General features: G+C 39.5%; 1 protein-coding gene and 1 long non-coding RNA gene across 5 annotated transcripts in view; both read left to right on the forward strand.

The window, feature by feature from the left end:
• The first annotated feature begins 4,480 nt into the window (after window positions 1-4,480).
• LOC308080791 lies at window positions 4,481-9,476 on the forward strand. Its single transcript, XR_013932740.1, has 3 exons — window positions 4,481-5,045; window positions 5,258-5,306; window positions 7,995-9,476. It is a non-coding gene; the product is annotated as an uncharacterized lncRNA (long non-coding RNA).
• A 990-nt stretch (window positions 9,477-10,466) lies between these two features.
• Window positions 10,467-24,244, forward strand: part of LOC308080764 (NACHT, LRR and PYD domains-containing protein 3-like) — a 167,440-nt gene continuing 153,662 nt past the window's right edge. For all 4 annotated transcript variants that reach the window (XM_080422733.1, XM_080422731.1, XM_080422732.1 and 1 more), the window contains exons 1-6: window positions 10,467-10,593; window positions 15,123-15,422; window positions 16,937-17,206; window positions 19,649-19,684; window positions 20,948-21,034; window positions 21,400-21,486. In XM_080422733.1, the coding sequence (XP_080278859.1) occupies window positions 10,512-10,593; window positions 15,123-15,422; window positions 16,937-17,206; window positions 19,649-19,684; window positions 20,948-21,034; window positions 21,400-21,486 (862 nt within the window). In that variant the 5' untranslated portion in view covers window positions 10,467-10,511. The remainder of the gene's footprint in view (window positions 10,594-15,122; window positions 15,423-16,936; window positions 17,207-19,648; window positions 19,685-20,947; window positions 21,035-21,399; window positions 21,487-24,244) is intronic.

Here is a 24,244-nt window from a genome sequence, read left to right on the forward strand (position 1 = left end):
GTATCCAAAATGTAATTAAATATACAAATATTTTGCTTGTAGATCGGCTATTTTCAAATTGCCAAAGTTTAAATAGGGCTGAAGTGGTCTTGTATAAATATAAAAATCTTTTGCTTGTAGATCGGCTATTTTCAAATTTCCAAAGTTTAAATAGGGCTGAAGTGGTCTTGTAATTATAATCAAAAATATACAAAGTAACAAGTAACTAGTATAATATCTGCCTCTGAAATGTAGTGGACTAGTACTTAGTTACTTTCCACCACTGTATACGTGTATTTTTCAAAATGCATAGTACAGTAATTGATTACATGTACTTAGTTACTTTCCACCACCCAGACAGCACCCAGCGTCGCTGCGACGTCAGAATAAGAGCGTCATATCGCCGATACATCGCGTTCCATTTATGTGCATAGCGTGGGTGTTGCTAGGGGATCGGCAGAGCGACTTATTTTCCCTGTGTTGGCTATGTAGGGGCTATGTTGCCGCTACATCGGTGCTATGTCGCGGTGAACAGGATGGATTTTAATCAAACTTAAACAGTTACCTCACTTGCCTACCACGCCACAGGGAGGAGCTGTGAACCACTCCCACTTTACTACTGAGCTGCTCTGAGCCCAGCTGGAGCTGGTGATATTAACAATAACAACATTTTCTCCGGCCGACCGTCGTTTCTCCTCATTTCAGCTGTTTAAAACAGGTTTGTAATGTAAAACATCACAGTTATGCACTAGAAATGGTTAGGTTATGTTCTAAACTTCATAATTTCATCGATGATATGTCAAATATGTTTTTATTTTTGACGTTATATCAAGCTGAAAACTTCAGTTCTGTTAGTAAAGTACCGTACGCCACGCTAGACTAGACACTACACAGGGCGTTACCTGGTTTATGGCTACACATGTTTTTCTATTTAATATTCGACTCATTGACAGCTTATTTTTTAAGATAATGGTTCAAAATGACACATTGTACTGTACATAGCTGTAGAATACAACTCTCGTAGACGTATTTATGATTCTGACGTTTTCAATCTACGAGAGTTGTAGGGTTCACGCCCCATGGAGACAGGGACTTTCAGCACTATGCCCCGTAGACACTCCAAACATGTTCAAATTGAAAATAAAGGTGCTTACCCCCAAGCCCCAAATGTTAACTGTCTCTACGCGGTAGTAGTTTAATGTAATAATCCATATCTTTCAATAAAGAAGTGTTTTAATGCCGTCTGTGGCCGATTCTGTCGGGAAGTTCCCAATGGGCGGTAGTGACAGGTAGTGACGGGGCGCATCCGGTGAAACCCAGAATTACACTAAATGTAAACAGGAAGTAAACGAGGGTGAAAAAATGGCGTTCGGCCACAGACGGCATTAAAACACTTCTTTATTGAAAGATATGGATTATTACATTAAACTACTACCGCGTAGAGACAGTTAACATATGGGGCTTGGGGGTAAGCACCTTTATTTTCAATTTGTACATGTTTGGAGTGTCTACGGGGCATAGTGCAGAAAGTCCCTGTCTCCATGGGGCGTGAACCCTACAACTCGTAGATTGAAAACGTCAGAATCATAAATACGTCTACGAGAGTTGTATTCTACAGCTAACTGTACACATGAGGAAAAGAGTGCCAGGCTTAGCTTATGGTATGCTCCTAGCCCTGTTTGGAACCTCACTCTGTACGAAAGCTATCGTGGAGAGTGAGGGTCACTGTGTGTAGATATTTGGCCTTGAGAGAGAGGTGTGTGTGTGTGTACTAACCTGACATGTTGGAGATGATTCTTGAAGAAATTGAATGATAAATAAATTGTTATTTATTTTTAATAATGTTGTGTATGTATTTTTATGTGATGTCTATCTGCTCTGTTTTTGTTTGATTGTTTATAGGCATTTTTTTTCCATACCATAAGAGCCATACTGTTTTATATAATTGAAAAATGCAAAAAAAATAAGGGGAAAAAAGGAAGAGATTGGTACTGGTACAGAACTATTATTATCTGTTAAAACTGTTATTGTGTGTCATGCTTTGTGCCTTTAGATTTTTGGCTGATGGCTGCTGGGACTGATTCTGTGACCTATGAACTACGAATGAGACACATGACCAGACAAGACCACGGACATACAGTCAGTGACCGGCGACCACAGGGCACGAGAGATCCAGGCTGAGAAAGTATGCTGTGCATATGGTACGTACTCTGCTATTATATGTCCCTCTACATTAAATCTTTTTGCCAAAAATTGCAGATCTACTTTGAAAGCTCAACGTACTACTAGCTCACGTTGTGAGCTAGTATAATTGGCCATTTTTGCTAAATGTTCACCCCAGAATATGGACTCTAAGGTTCAATGTGTAGACACTAGTGTAGGTAAGATTACCTTTGGCTGCTCTGGAAAAAGCACAAAATCACTTGAATAGAGGACACTTATGAAGAGAACAACAATTTAAGCTAACATGTACACCAGGAGATTAATTGTGCAATGTATAGACATCACTGAAAATACCTTTTACTTCTGCGATGGTGGGACAGATGTTGGTCTGGTCACCAAATATTTGAGCCTGAAAGACATTTACACATTTAAGACGTAGTGCAATAAAAAATAAGTTTATCACACTTTAGAGCATATCTGAGGTCTTAATATGGACATACCCAACAACAGATGCCAAAAAAAATGTTTTGTGTATTTTTATATCAAAATCTTATCATCCAATCTTAAATACATCATGTGAACGAAAACATGCTGCGCATATCTGAGGTCTTAATATGGACATTAAGACCTCAGATATGCTCTAAAGTGTGATAAACTTATTTTTCATTGCACTACGTCTTAAACGTGTAAATGTCTTTCAGGCTCAATATTTGGTGACCAGACCAACATCTGTCCCACCATCGCAGAAGTAAAAGGTATTTTCAGTGATGTCTATACATTGCACAATTAATCTCCTGGTGTACATGTTAGCTTAAATTGTTGTTCTCTTCATAAGTGTCCTCTATTCAAGTGATTTTGTGCCTTTTCCAGAGCAGCCAAAGGTAATCTTACCTACACTAGTGTCTACACATTGAACCTTAGAGTCCATATTCTGGGGTGAACATTTAGCAAAAATGGCCAATTATACTAGCTCACAACACGTTGAGCTTTCAAAGTAGATCTGCAGTGCAGGCGGCAGTGGCTCAGGGGTAGAGCGGCCGGGTAGAGTGAACTGGAAAACCGCAAAGTTCCCAGTTCGATCCCGGGCTGGGGCGCTCCCCTAGAGTTAGTGTCGAAGTGTCCTTGAGCAAGACGCTGAACCCCTAATTGCTCCCGATGAGCAGGTTGGTGCCTTGCATGGTTTCGTCCGCCATCGGTGTATGAATGTGTGTGTGAATGGGTTAATGGCACAATCAATGTAAAGCGCTTTGGATAAAAGCGCTATATAAATGCACCATTTACCACACGAGACTTCACCAGCGACTATATAGACGCCTTAACAGACTACGTCACACTAATAAGAACCAGTATGCGCACGCAGGCCAGCACCAACTGAACCCCACCGCTCATAAGATGCGATGTAAAAGTGGTCACAGCCTCACGTGTAAAAATGCATCCCATTAAACTTTCAGATGCTGTTTTTCTCCCAGTAAGGAGGAAGAATGCTTAGGATTGTTACTGTGATCTCTCGCTCTTGAAATATATAATCCTTGGTTTCTGTTGTGTGTAAACAATAATAGCAATTCAAAACAGTTGTCCCCCAAACCCCTCCTCCAGTGGCTGTCATAAGAATGGAGGGAGCGCTCTATGATCATGGCACCAGAACCTGCTCTTGCTCGCGCAGCTGCAGCCCGTCCGCGAAGGTGCGTAGAGAACGTCTGAGAACAGCAGACCTCCAAGCGCACAACAGTCTCATCCGCGACGTGGTTGTGAGCTTGTATGTCAGCTGTTCTCGGCGCGCAATACCGTTGCGGGGTGAAGTACATATGTCTCACTAGGACGCACCTCACTAGCCAACACACAAGTTGAATGAACTAAAACCAGCGCACCCCAAAACAGCAGGTTTGGCGATCTGTTGGGAATTGATTACATGAAGCAGTCACCTGTGCGTCCAGTGTCAATGTTTGTTAACAGATAATTGGTCTATACTACACTGACTACTTATATTGACACATCAAAATGTAAACTTTGTTCAATTGTAAACCTTTGTTGTATTGCCAAGTGTTCCATTTTTCTTTTCCCATCTTTTTTAAAAGATTTTTGTTGGGGTCTTTTCTGACTTTATTTATAGGTATAGTGGAGAAGGACAGGAAAAAAGATGTGAGAGATGGGGAGAGACGTTCAGTAAAGATCGTCGGGAACGGGACTCGAGGCCTCCCATCTTCTTTTTAAGTAGCTCAGCCAACACCAGACATTTCTGAGACTTGTATCCCAACAACCTGAATGTGAGTTTTTAATTTTGATGCTTTTTTATTCAATGGTCTCTTTGTAGCTGAAGACTGAAGACTATCTATTCCACTGTACATTTGTAATAATTATCCTCTCTAGGTAACATGCTGGCCATGCCAGCATGTTACCTAGTCACTGTTGTGCTGTTGACAGCCCTCTCCACACCAGGTATACTGTACTTAAAGAAAGGCTATCTTGATTGACTTATGATCCCTACCACCTAAGCCGTTTTTAATAAGCTACAGAATATGTCCCTGTGTGTGTGTGTGTGTGTGTGTGTGTGTGTGTGTGTGTGTTTGTTAACCAAAAAACTGATGTTTCTTGACAAAACATAACTAATTGAATGATAAACAAATGTTTATTTAAAAATAGACTGATAAAGGTACAGAGAAACACAGCAACCAGTACCATATGTTCATTTCATCTGTTAATACTGACATTTATCTGTTATTGTGTGTCATGCTTGAGCCCATGTACCTGTCTAACTGCTTCAACAACGTGAGAGACACATGCAGGCACAACACCAGAAGGAGCTCCACTGAACTCGTTCAACCCAGATTCGGCACAAACTTGGGGTTAAATTTGTTCTGTTATGCCACCAAAATGTGGAATGCCCTACCAACACCCATCAAAAAGTGAGACTCCGTACCCTCCTTCAAAACCGCCATAAAGAGCACCTGTCTGCAATTTGCAACTGGTCCTAGACAAGTCTTCTAAGCTTGACACCAGAAATGTATTCAATCAATCAAAATAGCTTGATACCGTAATGTCAATCTTTACAGCAGCTATAAGTATAAATGTCAAACCACATAACATTGAATTTATTTCATTGTGTTTTCCGCTGTAGATCTTGAAAGTACTCTCTACTGCACATCAAGAGCCAGAACAAGCACAAGGTATCTATATGTATATATTAAAATATTGTTTATGTTGACTGTTTTTGTTCATTCGTTTTCTCACATGCATTATCAGGCCAAAAACTAAATATGCTCTAGGCCCTCTTGAAGAAAACGGCACAGGGCTAACAATCTGTAGAGCTGGAAAGTGTTAAACTGTATTTTGTATTCAACATTGGGGCCATATTCCTTTACAGCAAAGAGTGAAGACTGCACAAGGTACATTTTAGCCACATTAACCCTATAGTCCCTATTCTGGACACGTCATAATAGACAAACCATCTGTGAAAGTTGCCGATCTATAGCGCAACATGTCACGTTGCAACGCGTTGTGAGCTTGTAGATCAGCTATTTTCGGCACAATGGATTTGGTGTTGCAGTGATGGCATCGAAGAGATGCAAGGCTTTAACTAACACCATATTGGTGTATATCAGTGGTTCTCAACCTGTGGGTCGGGATCCCCAGGGGGGTCCCCACATGATTTTGGGGGGGACCATTACTGCATCAAACTGTACCATAAACGGGTAAAACATTGGCCAAATTGTCAAATAGCCTAATATAACAAAATTGTGAAAATAGCCGATATACAAGCTCACAACGCCTCGCAACGCGAGGCATTGTGAGCTTGTAGATCTGCTATTTTCACAATATTTATCTGTGGAACCGAGTCAAACTAAATTGAATGCCTCAACTCCTTACATTCCAAGTGCTTATCAGGGTGAGGGGGTCCCGTTCAAATATGATCATTTTGGGGGGTCACGGCCTGAAAAGGTTGAGAACCACTGGTGTATATAACACCATATTGGGAGGCTTCCACGACGAGGTGGTCATATTAATGCTCTTCTCCTTAAACGGGAGAATGGCGAAAGCCTGAAACGTCACAGCAGCACTCGGGTGCAATGAAGCACTTTGCAACAGGAGCCCACAGTGTGCAAGCCTTTTTTGTTTTACAACATGGGAAGAGCGCCTTAAAGGAGCATTTCACCCCTGGAAGAAACTGCAATCACTCAATGGTAATAGTATTTGTAGTAGATAACAGTAGCACAATTTAAAATTTGCACCCTATGGCCAGAAAAATAATGAAATCTGTGTGTTTGACTAGGGTTTGACTGGACTGCTGCATTACTACAATGACCATAATGCTTTGGTGCCTTGTGGCAGGGGAGGTTCCATGTGGGTGTGATCTCCAACAATAACATCCAAACAGCATGCCAGTGTCGCCATGTCTGCTTATTATAAGCGGCTTCTTTCTAAAATGTAGTTGATATTTGGGCTTGTTTCCAAATGTTTTGATTGTTGTTTAAACCAGTGGTTCTCAAACATGTTCATGTATTTTTCCACAGACCCCCATCTGAAATTATAATTTGTGCCAGGGAGCCCCTAACAAATATGTGTCAAAAATATTCCACATTTCCCCTTATATGTTTGTATTTGTATGTTTTGTATGTTCGGTTTGTTTGTTAGTAATGTGCTAGTCTTTTCTTTTTTTGTGTATGTTTGTTTTCATGTTCTGAAAAATCCAATAAAAAGTAAATGAAAAAAAAAAGAAAATCCACATTTTGCACTTTTTCCCCCTCAAGATTTTTTTTGTAAATAGCAGATCTACAAGCTCACAATGGGTCGCGAAGCGTTGTGAGCTTGTAGATCGGCAATTTTCAAATATATAATATCCCATGTCTAGGTAAAGTGCTCTTGGCCTAGTTATCTTCTTTTGGGCTTGTTTTCATAGACCTGGCTGCTTATTTCTCTCACAATATCTGGCAACACTGGCTGTACTCGCACACGTTCATCTAGTTACATATATGTCCAAGGATTCGTTAGTGATGTCATATCACTGCACATCCTTGGTATCTTTCTGCTGTTCTACTTCCGTGTCGCATAGTATTGACATCACTGTCGAATCCTTGGTATTATGATCCTAGCCTTTGCGACGGTGTTTGTTTACCAGCGCTGCCACTCCACGCTGTATTTTTTTTTCAAGCTTGCGCTTATCAAACACTACACAGGATTATTATTTCATGTCAACATTCAAGTACAACTATCAGAAGATAACTCAGGTAAAGTAATGCCTCACTCTGCAAGGGGGGTTGCCCGCTGGCCGCAGCTAATGGGAGTGGCCGAGTGGCGAAAGAAGGTTGAACAAAGTGTTACGGGGGCTGTCGTTTGGAGCTGGTCTGACTGAGACGCGTCAAGACAACATGTAGTGCGGAAAGGAATGAGACATATCTCTCATGACGCAAATAACGTCACGAAGAATGCGAAGATTACTAGATATCTAAAAACACAGATTATTCACACAAAAAAAAACAGGATCTTGTTTCTTGACTCCTAAACTTCATTAAAAGACCGAAAACTTCTTCCAGGGGTGAAATGCTCCTTTAAGGAAGACAGCCGCTGGGGCGCCCGCTGGCCTAGTGGTCCTTTGCTGTGTGTCACCCCCCATCTCTCTCCCCGTTTCCTGTCAGTCTACTTTCCTATCAATAAAGGCAGAAAAATATCTTAAAAAGAAAGACAGCCATCCATTCTGTCAGTGGAAGAGTTATCTGTTGATTGCTTCTTCACGGTGTACACATGTGATTGATAAGATGTATAGTCATGAAGGATTTTTTTTTTCTTGTCTGTACTACGTGACATCTACAGTATATTTGCTGTTGATGTTTTTTTGTTTGTTTGTTTTTTCATTGCAGAAGCCATTGGGACTACATGTACATGCTACAAAGCATCAAGTCAACAGCGCCATGACCGATCACTTCAAACAGGCTTCAGGTCGAAAGTGGTGGTGGGGGCTAAAGAAACGGACTGCAATCAACAACAGAATGAAGTGGTCTTCTTGTCTTTGTGGGCTCCTCAGCTTTATCAAGCCGTGAAACAGAAACCTTGCATGTCTAAAACTGTTTCGTTTTCAGGAAATGGGGAAAAAGAACCTGTGTTCCAATGTAGTATTTAGTCACAAGCTCTTTTCATTGGTTAAATATTTTTTAAACCCACAGACACACTTGACCACTTTCGCTTTAATTTCTTTTTTAAATGGCAGATCTATAAGATCACATTCTGTCGCTATGCGTTGTGAGCTTGTGGATTCACTGTTTTTGCTACTTAAACTCATGGTTCAAGGATGTTTTATGTTGTTACATCTTGTGCACAGATAAATGGACTGCATTTATGCATTTAACGCCTTTATAGTCTTTCCGGCCCTTCAAATCGCTGTACGATGTACTTCACATTCACCCATTCACACACCGATGGCGGAGGAAACCATGCAAGGCACCAACCTACTATCGGAAGCAGTAGGGGTTCAGTGTCTTGCTCAAGGACACTTATGATACTTAGCCAGCTTCCTTCCTCTTGTATGTCAAAGTAGGGCATTAATTTACTAAATATTCTAAAATAATAGTCTGCACACTATGGCTTGCAGGGCACCCAGTTAAAAGCTTTATTGGGTATATCAGAGGTCTTCAACATTTTTCAGGCCAAGGACCCCTTAGCTGAGCGAGAGATGGAGCAGGGACCCCCCGCTACATACTGGATTCATGTTAAATGTGTGTTTTCAGACATTTACCCACTTAAAACCCTCAATACTTTGTAAACTTGAGCTTTGACCTGCTCTTTTTTTCCTTGTACACAAAACCTCTTTGCCGAAAATAGCAGATCTACAAGCTCGTATGCTATTTTCGGCTAATGTTCCCCCCAGAATAGGGATGCAAGGGTTCAAGTGGTTAATGTAAAAAATTAGAAAAAAAATCCCTATCACAAAGATTTGGCGGCCCCCCTTCAGTATCTCTGAGGGTTCCTAGGGGTCCCGGAGCCCCTGTTGAAGCCCCCTGGTGTATATCATACAATAAAGCTTTTGACTGGGATCCCTGCAAGCCACAATGCAGACTATTTTAAAATTGCCTGTAATTTTTGACATTTGTGACATTCTGCATGATGAGTACTTTTACTTTTGGTACTTTAAGTACATTTTGATGCCAATACTTTTGTACTTTTACTCAAGTACATTTTGAATTCCGGACTTTTACTTGTACCTGAGTACTATATTGCAGTATTGATACTTTTCCTAAAAAAAAAATGTGAGTACTCTTTCCACCACTGGTGTTGTGACACTGCACTTTTTGGACTTGTTTTATTTGTATATTCTGCTCTGTATATTATGATTATATTTGCACTGAAAATAACAGACTACATAAAGAAAAAGGTTTCGTACAAAGCTTTGCTAAATGTTTCTTTGTTGAAATGACAGGGAAAAGGGTATTGTGAATGAAGTAGAATTTTGCAGAACAATTTTAAAAGGTATAGTAAGAAAATGTGTCATTTCTATGCAGTGGTAGGCTAAACAATAGAAAACTATTACTTCCACTAACTTATATTTAAATATCCAGTAAGAGACCAAAGACATTTTAATTTATATTTATCATATGAAAGGCTTCCATTACCAGGTACAGCAGGTAAGGACTTTTTCTAATAAATGTTTTTGTTTTAATAAATGATATATTCATTTTAGATTTTTGTAAAATATTAACCATCATAAAACAATGTTTGCACATGTAGAGTAGTGTAGAATAAGTGTAGAATTGACAGCGTGAGAAGAGAGGATAAAGAGAGGACAAGGAGAGAATGAGGAGAGGGTGAAGGGAGGATAAGCGTCCAACCGTCGGAATTAAGATCGCACAGAGAGAGCAGCGATGTCGGCGCAAAAGCGGCCAGCGACGTCGCGGAGACATCTTCCCAGTGAGCAAACGCTCCCCACGCGACATAGCCCCTACAATGCTACAGAGGGATGTAGGCATAGGCACTACATCGGCGCTATGTCGCTGTGCTGTCTGGGCACTGTATAAATGTCTTTTTCGAAATGCATGTATGTCTTTCATAAAACATTAAATGCGATGCTCTTACTTTGAAGGCAACCGGAAACCTTATATTTGCTAGCTCAAAAACCGGATGTGTTATATTTGCTACCGGAACGGAGCTCTGGCTCCCATGGTGCGACGAATCTGCCGGCTGGAATTGCATGATAGCGAAAATGACGTAGATGACCCTACCTGCTTTAAATATATCTTGCTTGGGTTGAGGACGGCTTGCCGCTGACGGTGCGTGCGTGCAGCTCCAGAGCTACCGCCTACCGGAGTGCCGCCCAAAGACATATAAAGGTGTGTGGATGTGTTTGTTGTTAAATTCTTGATGATTAGTTCTCGGCGATCATCATCATGAAGGCTCGTCTCCTGAGTCTCGTCTCCAGAGCTTCATGGTTCGTCTGTCTGTTGACAGCTGCTGAACTCATCCTATCAGGTAAGATAACTTCAGACAAGTCACTATAAAACATTCAGGATAACATGGACACACGTTGACTCATGTCTCCTTTAAGTTTAACCTAATTTGAAAACCAACTAAACATCTTAATGAATTATATTTATTGAATATTGAAAATCTTGTCTATGTTGATTAATCCCTTTTAGCCCCTACATTTGAGGTGGGTAGAGCTGCCGTGTGGGAAGGTAATCGTAGGGGGATGCTGAACAGTGAACGCCCTGCGTCTGTGACGCGTACTGTAGTTTTAAGAAAGGATAAAACACACATACTACTTTATCCTGCTACTTAATGAACTAATTCAGCGCTTATAATGCGGGACATTCTGGACCAGAGGCGAGGAAGACATTCCCGCAGCGATGTTGTTAATATTACTATACTCAAGTGAACGTGAATTGCGCTTGCGGGACTTGTCTCCTTCTCTCCTGAGTGTCTGTATCTGTAACTACCATAGATAGAGCATACAATAGACAGTAATAAGTAGGTAGCTACCCCCCCCCCCCCCCTCCTCCCTCCTTCTCTGTGTTGCGCATAGCCCGGGTGCCGAGTCCCCCCGGTTTATAGCGGTGTTCGATTTTTTTACATTGCCAACTCTCACATGTACATAAACGTTCAGATTTCAAATATAAAGTGCTTACCCCCGAGCCACGGATGTTACAAGGCGATCCGGACCACGATAAGTAACCGTATCTCCCGTATTGTTCAATAAAAGGCGTTTTAATCCCATCGCCGGCCTTTTTTTTTTCTTCTTTTTTTATGTATCAGAGTGCAATACACCTCCCAACCATTAGTGTCGCATGGTTGAAAGTATCGGAGACAATTTGGAGAAAATGGCCGGCGATCGGATTAAAATGCTTTTTATTGAACACTACGGGAGATACGGGTACTTATCGCGGTCCGGGTCGCCTTGTAATATCCGTGGCTCGGGGGTAAACACTTTATATTTGAAATTTGAACGTTGTACATGTGAGAGTTGGCAATGTAACAACAAATTTCGGTTTGTCATAATAAGCATACAGACGTAAATAACTAATTTTGAAGGTAATCCCCCTTTGTAAAAAATAAAATAAAATCACTGGAGCAATAAATACTGTCACAAACATCTACTTTTCAACAAATATCTCTGTTCCGTTTCTATTATTCCTCCCCCTCCCTTTCACATAGCGTTGTTGTTCTTAAAGGGGTAGTTCACCCCCAAAATAACTTTTTTTCTATTGATTACTGACCATCTGGAGCCTTGAATTCATAGATATTTTTTTGTTTTTGTCACATTCCTAAGCCAATAATTTGATTATAATAAATGTGTCCCCATTGATTCCGGTAGGAGACACAAATGCATTTGTGTCTCCTACCGGAATCAATGGGGCTACATTTATTATAATCAAATAATAAAGGAAGGAATGCGACAAAAACAAAAAAATATCCATGAATTCAAGGCTCCATGGGGTGAGTAATCAATAGAAAAAAAGTTATTTGGGGGGTGAACTACCCCTTTAAGTTCATATTCATCTCTGTTTCTGTGAAGTGTGAATTATGATGGGGTCGTCAACATGTCCGTACACGGACATTCATGTCCGTGGTGAGACTCGTCTATGTCCGTGGCAAATATTTCATTAAAAAAATATATAGGCCTATATATATTTATGAACAATATTTTTTCAAAAAATATTTTTCATAAAATATCTATAATATTTGTAAACGCAGACACGCATTGATCAACTGCAAGTTTCAGTTGACAGTAAAGTGACAATTTAAGGACTTTTAATACCTAATTATCCTAATACCAAAAATACCAAAACAATAAAAAAAAAAGACCATTACAAAAGTAATTATCAAATTACTTAAAAAGATTGTCAAATAATGTAAGAAAGATATTTATGTGTGGAACTGAGTCAAATCTAAATGTAATGCCTTAACTCCTACAATTCCAAATGCTTATCAGGGTGGGGGGTCCCCAGTTCAAATATGATTATTTTGGGGGGTTCCCGGTTTAAATATGATTATTTTAGGGGGTCCCCAGTTCAAATATGATTATTTTGGGGGGTCCCCAGTTCAAATATGATTATTTTAGGGGGTCCCCAGTTCAAATATGATTATTTTGGGGGGTCCCCAGTTCAAATATGATTATTTAGGGGCAGGGACGGATTATGGCTTGGGCAAAGTGTGCACGTGCACAGGGCCCTGAGCCAATGGGGGGCCTTGGATTTAATAGGCTTTTAAAAAAAATATATAATATATATATATATATACCCTAACCCTAACCCTAAAACCGAAATAAAGTAACCAAAAAACGCCCCAAAACGGCCAATATAACCGCAATAACCGCAAAAATTTGCGCGCGCGCTTCACGCGCGGGTCCGGGACACATGCATGCGCGCGCGGGGGGGGGGGGGTCCGTTGCGATTTTGTGCATAGGGCCCATTTTCACTTTAATCCGTCTATGTTTAGGGGGGTCCCCAGTTCAAATATGATTATTTTGGGGGCCGTGGCCTGAAAAGGTTGAGAAACACAGAGAGAGAGAGAACACACCTTATTTAATTGTACATACATGATACATTGTTTTGTTTTGATTATGTTCCACTTTTGATTTGGCAATACAAACGTATGTTTTCTCATGAGAAATAGACAAACAAATAGACAGAGAGAGAGAGGGAGGAGGCAGATAGGTAACTTTAGTTAGTGTGGTTGCCCGAATGGGCAACCAGACTATAGTACTCTACCGACTTTATTCCACTAGATAAACGTTTTTGTTATTCGCTACTCCTCCCACAGTTTATTTTTCCCAATTTCGTGCCATATGTCATAATGACCGGCTTCACCGGGAATCGACTGCTTGTACTTTGCTAAGAGATTGGTTGCATAGTTTAATTGATATTGATTTATTAGTGCATTAAATTTCCCCATCCACTTTAATGGAAAAGTGAAAAAACTCAAATTCAAGTATTTTTTTCTCAGAAACCGTAAGAGCTAGAGTTACCAGATTTGGAGGGGAGGTTCATAGTTTATTGCCAAATTATTGAAACTAATATTACACCATTCGGCGTCATGGTGGCGCTATAAAAGCCCACTTTACGTTTTGGCCTACAACTTTTGAACCGTAGGTCGTAAAATAAAAATCTTTTTCCCCCTAGATTCCTTGGGTCATGACGCAACTCCCCATATAGGCCACGCCCATTTGCGTCTGGATAGATTTTTTGATATTGATTTATTAGTGCATAAAATTTCCCCATCCACTTTAATGGGAATTGCAAAAACTCCCATTCAAGTATTTTTTTCTCGGAAACCGTAAGGGCTACAGTTACAAGACTTGGAGGGGAGGTTCATAGTTTATTGCAAAATTATTAAAAAAAAGAATCACACCAGTCGGCCACATGGTGGCGCTATAACAGCCCACTTTACCTTTTGGCCTATAACTCTTGAACCATAGGTCATAGAATAAAAAAATCATGACGCAACTCCCCATATAGGCCACGCCCATTTGCGTCTGGATAGATTTTCCGCCATTTTGAATTTCCTTCAAAACACACTTTTAGCTCCTCCTCCCACATATTTTGCCCAAATTTCACAAAAATCGGTTCACATGATCTCTGGACCCATGCAATACTCTGGACTGAAACAGAATTTTGATAGTCCATACCGTTCGTCCGTAAATGGCTTCCAAAGTTAGCGGGAGGGGCCCGTTTTACAAAAAAAGCCCACAAATCACGAACAAAACGTCCAGTCAATCCCAAATTTGAATCACATGTCAAGGGTGGTTAACTCAACAAATCCCCAAAAGAATTTCCACTTTGATCCATAGGGGGTGCCACAAATGCTAAAAATGTAACCTTTTGATGCAAAAAACATATGTTGGGGGGACCAATCCTCTCAAAATGAAACGCAAGTGATCTCAGGAGTTGCGTGACAATGTAATTGGCGCAGCCTCCGACGGTATTCCTCCCAGCGTATTCCTTGAGTCCCGGCGGCAGCGACCCGCGACTCGCGTCGGCGCAACCACACTCTGCAATTGCCCTGAATTGCGACGCGTCTAGTTGTCAGTGTTTTACTGTCTTTGCATCACAGCTGCATTATTGTTTACAGTCAGAGCATTTAATTGCTGTTATTTACATCATAACGTTGACCATGTGGTCCTTAAAATAATATAGCCTATAATAGTTGGTCAAATATTAGCCTTCCCCAATCCCCATTCTCTGCCTATGGTTTCTGTTGATATTATTATATTATTGACCACTTATTATGTATCTCCGTGGCAAAAATATAATTTTAAGAAAATGTCCACCACAAGATTGCATGGTGGTGACCCAATAGGCTACCATAGTTTCTGTCCATCCCCATCCCCAGTCTCTCTCTCTCTCTCTCTCTGATATATATATATTTCTTTGAATTAGTTAAGAGTATAGATTATGATGTAACATTTGTCCATAGTTGGACACTTATTTTTGTTCAGAAACCCTTCTTTCTACTAAATGTGCTTTAACTATATCTTGACTGAAATATTCTTTTCCACACAGACCTACAAGATGTGAAATACACACCATTGGGAGGAATCCTTGAATTGCTTCCAGATACCAACTCTGTTACTGAACCCACCACTGGCATCCTGTGGAAACATGGCCCCAATAAGGTAGCAGAATGGGATCAGGGCTTTGGTCCTGATGTGGATTACTATGGGACATATAGAGACCGCACTGCATTGAATAAAGAAACTCAAAGATTGATCATCAACAACATGATCATGGAAGACAGTGGAGTATATTCTATGGAGGTAAACGGTCGACTGCAGAACAAGACTTACAAGGTTAAAGTGATCAGTAAGTATGACTGTTTGTGAAGGATAAATGTTATGATTGTGGTAATCTTTTCAATACATGTCTGTCCAGTCCTCAGAAGAGAAAATTCTTTATTCATAATGCAATTTAAGGATTAGTGAATTTAAATGTATTTTCATAAAAATAAATAAAAATAATAATAATAAAGAACAGAAAGTGACACTGATTATGTTTAGTCTGAAAATTATTACTATTTTACCTAAAAGTAGTACACCTTTTTTCTCCCAATTTTATGTGTAAATCAGAATTTTATTCTGCATAGCTGTAAATAGTTATTAAAACAAACAAAAAAGTTGGTAACAGTTGGTGCTTATGAGAAGAACGAGTATCCTGGCTCATTGTAGTTTGACTATGTACAGATACATGTAAGCAGAGTGAGTCACATTCACCACCAAATGTTTTCTGTTGGTGGGCGTGTTGCTGAAATGTGTTTAAATGTTTAATCCACCTAGAAGCACCAATTGAACTCCAACACATTTCACCATGATGGATTTAGTTTTTCTCTGTTCCAATCCAGAGAGATTTTTAGTAGAGCCCAACCGATGCCAGAGTTTTGGGTCTGAGGCAGATTCAGATTTTGGATAGTTCTAGACCACACATTATTGATGTTTTAAACAATAAAACATTTGAAAAAACATTTAACTTTAAGCAACAAAAAAAATAAAAATCAACACAAACCTTTTGATATAACAATACATCGGCTGTGTCATTGTTAATACTGATGTAGTCAAAAAAGTGAAATAATGGCAGATTAATCGGCCAAAATGATATATCCCTAACTGTTAGTGCTCCTGATGGGTTTAGAAACAATCAGCTTGTTGTACAAAACATAAGAATGGAACTTTGTGACAGATGGGTTTCCGGTTGCAGGTAATATTAATAGTGGCTTTATCTCATACCAGCATGGACAACTCCGGTACACATAACGTAATGCTGGCACACAGAAACAACTCAATGAAACACACCAACATTATGTTACCTTCAGCTGCCGTTTATCCATCTGTATGTAATATCTATGATAAGTTTTGTCTCCTTTCTGTCAATCTCAAGTGGTGTCATGTGTCACTGATGAAACGGTTTCTACGTGGTTGCTACCCTGTCACATTGAACAATCTGATTGGCTGCCACCCAGTGAAATTTGCTTCTCATTTTGCATAATGTTGACTCATAATCGTTTTACTTTAGAAATGGCTGCCTTTTGTCTAATATAATCTTTCTTATCTTTTTTCTTTTTTTTTCTGCAGAAGCAATTTTTGTTTTGTTTACACTGCTTCCACAGAAAATGCATGTGAAGCATAAAAATAAAACACAATAATAATAATAATAATAATAATAATAATAATACAAATAAATGACTCCACCTACAGTACGTGTGTCTGCACCATAATCATTACCTGAGGAAGATCAGGTGTTTTCCTTTTGAAAATGTTCTAACTGCAGTCTGGAGACAACTTGACCAGTATTTCTGAGCTGTGTTCACATTTTTTTCCCTATAGAGAGAGTCCCAAAGCCAGTGCTGGCTATCAAGGCTCCTTGTACATCTAACTCTACCAGCTGCACACTGGTCTGTTACGGGGACATCACAGATTCAGGTCCGGTCACATATCGCTGGAAGAAAGATGAAGGGGAATGGATGGTGTCTGACTCTCATCGGTTGATTATCTTCAACAATGAGGAAGGGGAGAAGGTTAAACTTCGTTTTTGTGAAATGAAGAACCCATTCAGTGTGGAGCAGAGTGATGCCATTGACAACCTGTTTTACAAAGGTATGTAGTTTATTCCACAATGTAGAAATTGATCCACTGTGATACAGGGTCAACAGTGCTATTTTGACTATTATGTTGGCAACTGGTTATGTGTGTCTGTATGAAGCACAGTGAAACAAACAAACACAAACATGTTGGTAATTCTTGTTGTCTGCTGTGACCTCTCAACAAAGTAACTTCTTTAATTATTTCTAGTGTCTAGTACAGGCTTGTCAAACTCGCGGCCCGCGGGCATTTTGCGGCCCACGGAAAGGTCCATTGCGGCCCGCGAAGTGATTTGAAAAAACACCTTTTCATACTAGCTCTAATGGAAAAAAAACGAGAGAGAAAAAAAAGACAAAAAAACGGCGGAGCCGGCAGGCAGTTATCCCCCCAACCCCCCTTGCCTCTGACTGCGAAGGTCTAATAGTGGCCAAACTTGTTTTGTGAGAACAATGGCCAAGTCATGTCTAAACAATCAAGACAAGAGGAGATCAAGAAATAAATCTAATCACCCACGCTGGCACAAACATGTCAGTCTAAAAGTGTATAGATCCCTGCTAACCAGCGCTGCCCAGGGAAACAAGGACGAGGGATTTTATTGGCTCACTATTGGATACATCGTAACATCGCTTCTTTAAGGGGACCGTAAGGGTCCATTTGGTTCCATTTGTACGGGTGGTTGCGTCGTTGTGTTTACATGTGCGGTGGAATAACGGCCGTTACGAGTGAAACGCTCAAAAGTTTCACTCGACTCGTCCTCTGTCTCCGTTGACAATTTTAATAATCCAAATGATAATAATCTGTTTAGGACTCTTAAACTCTTAAAAACGTGAATGAATGACTAGTGTCGCCTAGTGTGACATATTCAATGTGCGCTGTCTTCTCAGTCTATCGTTGCCGAAAATCTTGGAGCTTGGAGATCGGCCATGTTTGGTGCGTGACACTGTTGTACGATGAAGTATAAATTGCGCTTTTAAAGTGACAGTACACACATTAACCAGTTAACAGTTTCTTCAATATTATTTTCCAAAAGTAAAAAGGTCACTTAAAATGTAGTGCAAGTGATACATTTTGGCTAAAACAAAGACAAAGAAATAGAAAAAATAAATATGCATTTTTTGTTTATAAAGAGCTGAAGAGACATGGAGATTTTATAGTAATTATTACATCATGAAAGTTACTACTGCTCAGAACCTGGTCCCTGATGTTGACAGGTCAGTTAAAGCAAAGAGATGTCAGGTACATCATTTTTTTGTAAAAAAGAAAAAGAAAATGATGTTGTTTTGACCTGAGCTTTTACTGTTAGGGTTATTTCTTTTCTATTCTAAAACCGGAAAAAAAGCATTGAGTGTCATTATTTTGATTCATTGACATTTTCTGAATTTTCGTTATTGTTCAATAAAAACGACTGAACTGAGTTCATTGTCTGAGTTGCATTGCTGATAGTAGGCCTCAAAAAAAATAATGTTGTGTACTGTAGCTATTTACTGAAAATATTTATAATTTTTTTATAATCCATCCATCGATTCTTCAAACGCTTATCCGGAGCCGGGTCGCGGGGGCAACAGATCCCGAGGCGTTCCCAGGCCAGTGTGGAGATGTAATCCCCCCATCTGGTCCTTGGTCTGCCCCGGGGTCTCCTTCCAGTGGGACGTGCAATTAATTAATTCATAATTCATTTGTATATAATCTTCATAAAATGTTTTAAAGTGATATGCTGTAGTTATAGCAGTGACTGAAACAACAGACTGAAAAACAATGATGTATAACTGAATGTGCATGAGCGTGCATGCGTGTCTCCGTGTCTGCGTGCCCAGTCTGCCCACCTCAAGTCACCATTTGACCAATCTTGCCCGGACACCAAAATGAGTTTGACACCCCTGGTCTAGTAGTAATAATAATAATGATGATGATGATATTATTATTATTATTATTATTATTATTATTATTATTATTATTATTATTATTATTATTATTATTATTATTATTATTATCATAGCCTATATTGTGTTGTAATCTGTGTAAAATATGGTAGCCTAGTACACAGCTGGATATCAGGGAGAATATAATATGACGTTGACATGAAGTAAACTAAATCAAATGTACAGTCAGTGTAGCCAGCTGACCCAGGCTACATGGCTTCTTGTATGGTAGTCTACATGTTGTTGAGGAACATTAATACGTCTGGTGTCACACAATCAGAGCAAAGTACTCTGATAGTTATTGCACGTACCTGAGTGTTTAAAATATAACATAACATTGTCAACTAAATGCAGAACATGTATTTATTATTATTGAATGGAAAGCAAATTAAACCCAGTAATGTAATTGTTGGGTAATCTTCTCACATAGCAAAACCAACAGGAAAATGGAACATAAATTAACCTGATGCTGGTATTGATTTCATAATTGTCTGTAACAATGTGAAGTGAAACTGATCTTTTCCTCTCTACTCATCAGCCCCAACTGAACATGCATCTGATGAAGAAAATGAAAGTAAGTCCTAATGGTTTCTATCTATGAAATTCAGAAGTGACTAGTCATATTACAATGTTTTGTCCATCTCTCCCTCTTTCTCTCCCTCTCTCCCTTTGTTCCTCTCCCCCTCGCTCTTTCACTCTCTCCCTCCCTTTCTCTTTCCCTCTCTGTCACTCCCATTCACTCTCGCTCTTTTCCCTCTCCCCTTCTCCCTGTCTCCCCTTCTCTTTCCCCCCTGTCTCTCACCCTGTCTCTCTCCCTGTCTCTCTCCCCCTCTCTGACAATTGGTTTTGTATTTTGTTGTGTTGTGTTTTGTCTTGAGCTCCCCTAAATTCTGGTATGGAGACAGGAGCTCCGTCCTAAGAAAGGAACATTGACTATATATATGTTCCTATGGGCTGGGCTGATTAATTCATAATTTCATGTTTTTGTCTGTTCACGGCTTCACCATCGGAGTCAAGTTTAATGAGTTTAATAACATGCTAATTTCTAATTAATTCTGAGTCCTAATATTACGATCACCTTCAATTGTCTCAGCTGTCAACAACACCTGCTGTCTCAGTGTTTCAGCATCCTGAAAGCACTTCTAATAATCTTCTCCCTCCTCTGCTTGTTCAGCTTTACAGCTGCTGGTGTGAATTTAATGAAAGTAGCCTTAATGTTGTAATGAAGCCATGTTAGCCTACCTAACACAATAGGACGATAATCGGTATTTATCGTTTATTGTGATAAAAAACGCTCACAATAATCGTATTGGGGAGATTTTAAGTTATCGTGAAATTATCCTCCATCATACACTAGGATGAATTAGCTTTTGTTGAGCTACAAATTCAGTACAACTTCCAAAAATAGCAGATCTACAAGCTCACAACGCGTTGCAACGAGCTTGTAGATCGGCTATTTTTGGCGAACGTTCCCCCCAGTATAGGGATGCTGAGGGTTCAAGTGGTTAAACAAAAGTGCCATTTTAAGTCTTAAGCATATTTTCATTATCGCGATAATATCGTTAATCTCAATTATTTTTGCCGCAATTAGCGTGACATGTAATGTTCATATCGTCCCATCCCTAGAGTTGTCAGACAGTTTGTACAAAATGTACTACTTTACAACCAGCCGCAAGTCTGAAAGTACTCTAATAGTTATTGTACGTACCTGTGTGTTTAAAAATAATGATATCGACCCATTATAACATTGTCAACTAAATGCGGAACATGTATTTATTATTCTTGAATTGAAAGCAAATTAAACTCGGTAGAGTAATTGTTTATTTTTTCTCTGAAGAACCTGAATCTGTGGGAGGGATTGTTGGAGGCATTATTGTTGCTTTCATCCTTGCAGTGGGTTTGATGCTGGGTGTGAAATATCGTGGTAAGTTTCTATACTGATTTAAAGTTACACATATAACAGACAACAAACGTGCTTACAAAGTTTCTGCTCAACAGCTACACGCAATGTCAAATATTTTAATCTTTAGAACTCACTGTGTGTGTGTGTGTGTGTGTGTGTGTGTGTGTGTGTGTGTGTGTGTGTGTGTGTGTGTGTGTGTGTGTGTGTGTGTGTGTGTGTGTGTGTGTGTGTGTGTGTGTGTGTGTGTGTGGCCTACTACTGAAAACTAAATATTACAATAAGTGTTTTGTTTTTTGTCGTTATCCACATGTCCAAACAAGCCAACAGCTGAAACCTCATATCACTGTTATGTAATATGTTTTCACTGTGTTTGAATTTAATCTCAGATCGTATAAAAGAGAAGTTGCCAGAGTCTGTGAGGCGTATGCTGCCTCCACGTTGGTTTGAGCCTGTGGCTGTGGATGATCCTGAAGGTGAGTTTAAGAGCTTTATTTGAGCAGTTTGTGGTCTGGAGTTGAACCTCCAACTCATTTATAATAATAATAATTATCTTATTGTCATAACGAAAAAATAAAGTATCTATAGGATGAACATAATATGATACACATGATATGTGTGTGTTTATAATAAACCTCCAATCATCAATTCTTCCTGCTGACTGTGATGACTGTCAGGGTTGCTATAAAGTAAGAATAGGCTATTTGGTGTTGTTACTAATCATGTTGTTTACATATGACATGCCGTTTTTAATCGGAACAGCTGTAGCACTTGTCACATAGCCTATGTTGTGTGTGACATGCACAAATGATAAAAACATTGCATTTGTTGGCTTTTTTTGCACATGTTTGAATAATGTCCTTAAAGATGGATATCAATGGTCTGTTCAGTGCAGTATATGCCGTTTGTTTTGCTCTAATCAAGCAGCAGCATGATAACAACACATGCTTAATTCTACTGGGATCAATGAAGAGGAGAAGGCGAGCACAAGAACAACTTTGTAATGATCGTACTGAGGTTACAACAATAATTAACGTACTGCCCTGCCTCCTCATAACACTAGAAATCAGTGAATAAGGCCTGCAGAAAAGAATGGAGGGATAGAGTTGTGTTTTTTCCAATCTTGAATGGAAGCAAAACCTTCGGATGTCACGCCAATCATTCATAAAGTTATGTGGACTGGTGGAGGGATTTAATGGCTCCAGGTGAAGTCACCATCAGAGTTACCACCTCTTAATATGCGTGTCGCAATTGTTTTATACAGACTTGGTAGCTGTGCAGAATACCATCTTGTCTCCAAACAATTTGGCACTGAAAAAAGCCCAGTAAAAAAAAGAAAATCACATAGTGTTTTGTATGGGCATGTTAAAGGGCCAATCAAAGTTCTGATCCAGATAAATGAAGTGGAAGCACCAGAAATCAGCATGAGATTTGAGGCATCACATTTCATCCCACAAATCATGGGCCTGATAAACGGTAAAACACATTTTATGGACCATGGTATTCCATAACCACGCCCATGAATTCCGTAACCATTAAAACATACAAACACAAACAAATGATGACATGAGACATCATAACTCATGAATCCCCAAATGCATTCCCTGTAACAAATACATGTGTTGCACAATAAATGGAGCGTGCACTGAAAGAACATAGTAGATAGTAACCAGGTTATGTTGTTTTCATGGAACCCTTTTCAGTAAGACTGTATATTAAGGTTGGGTCTGCAATGCAATGTGCTTATAAGGCATTAAAACACTAGTTATAAATGTTTATAATTATGCAAAACAACTTACAACAAGATTTATGAAGTATTATAAGTGCTGGTCATAATGCATTATAAGTTCAGCGGAACAACACATTATAACTACCATAACTTAGTCAGTTATAAAGTGTCTTTGTTATAAGTTATGCATAATTATAAACATTTATAACAAGTGTTATGAAACCTTATAAGTTCATTATAATCAGGGGTAAAATGCTCATGGGACGACGTCCTTGCACGCCATGCAGGAACCTATTTGACCAGGAGCACGTGCAGGCACACACATAGATTTAAAACGACTTTAAATTCACACCTCAACAAAGTTTACAAAGGCTCCCGATTCACGCCAGGTAAATTAACATAGAAAGGAGCCTAGATGCATATCAATTGTCCATTGTGTGACCTGTTGTAGGTGTTAAGCGACGTGCGCGTCACATCATTAAAACACAGTGCAACCACATACCAAATCAGCATTGCAACACTGATTATAATGCATTATAAGACACAACCTTTAAGTAAAGTGTTACCTGATAGTTATGATGTGCTGTTCCACTGAACGTATAATGCATCATGACCAGCACTTATAATACTAATTATAAATATTTATAATGAGTGTTATGAAGCCATAATAATGCATAATAAATGCACCTACAATGCATTATACACCCAACCTTTACATACAGTCTTACCCAATTTTCCTTTTGATCGGTTTGTGAACAGTTTTAAACCACCACTCTGCAACAGATTCAAATCTCGTTTGGGTTCGTTTATTCTGATTGGGGTGTTTATTATGTTAAAAAGTAGCAGATATACAAGCTCGCAGCATGGCACCAAGTGACGCGCTGTGAGCTTGTAGATCTGCTATTTTTGAATAGCCAACGCAAAAATCTAAAATGACACAAATGCTTTCCTGGTTTCAATGGGTTAAAGTGATTAGAATTAGCATATTACACTCCACGAAAAGCCAGCATTGTTGCATATTGAAACAAAGCAGCGATGCCTCTCAGGCTGTAATTTAATGGACCTCTAATGGACACTCACAGTGATTGTTTAGGTTTATGAGTTCATCGTCCACATCAAATTATAATTCTAATTTAAAGCGGCCTGCAAATGTATATTGTATGTATTTATGTATCACGGTTAGATCATTGTTACTGTTGGTTACACAAATGTACCACTTCCAGAGTCTGTTTCATCAAGCATCTCACAATCACTTGTAAGAATCACACTGAAAGTTTGACTTGGACTAAACTCGACAGGGTCGAGGCCAGTGGTTCTCAACATCTCCCCGCCCTCTCTCTGACAATTGTGTTTGTAATTAGTTGTGTTGTATTTTGTCTTGAGCTCCCCTAAATTCTGGTATAGAGGAGCTCCTTCCTAAGAAAGGAATATTGTCTACCTGTTGCTGCACCTTCCTGCTACCAGCTCAGCTGTCAACATCACCTCCCCTGCTGTCTTAGCCCATT

Source organism: Gymnoscopelus braueri (genome assembly GCF_963280865.1).
Source record: "Gymnoscopelus braueri genome assembly, chromosome: 24".
NCBI classification, from domain to species: Eukaryota; Metazoa; Chordata; class Actinopteri; order Myctophiformes; family Myctophidae; genus Gymnoscopelus; species Gymnoscopelus braueri.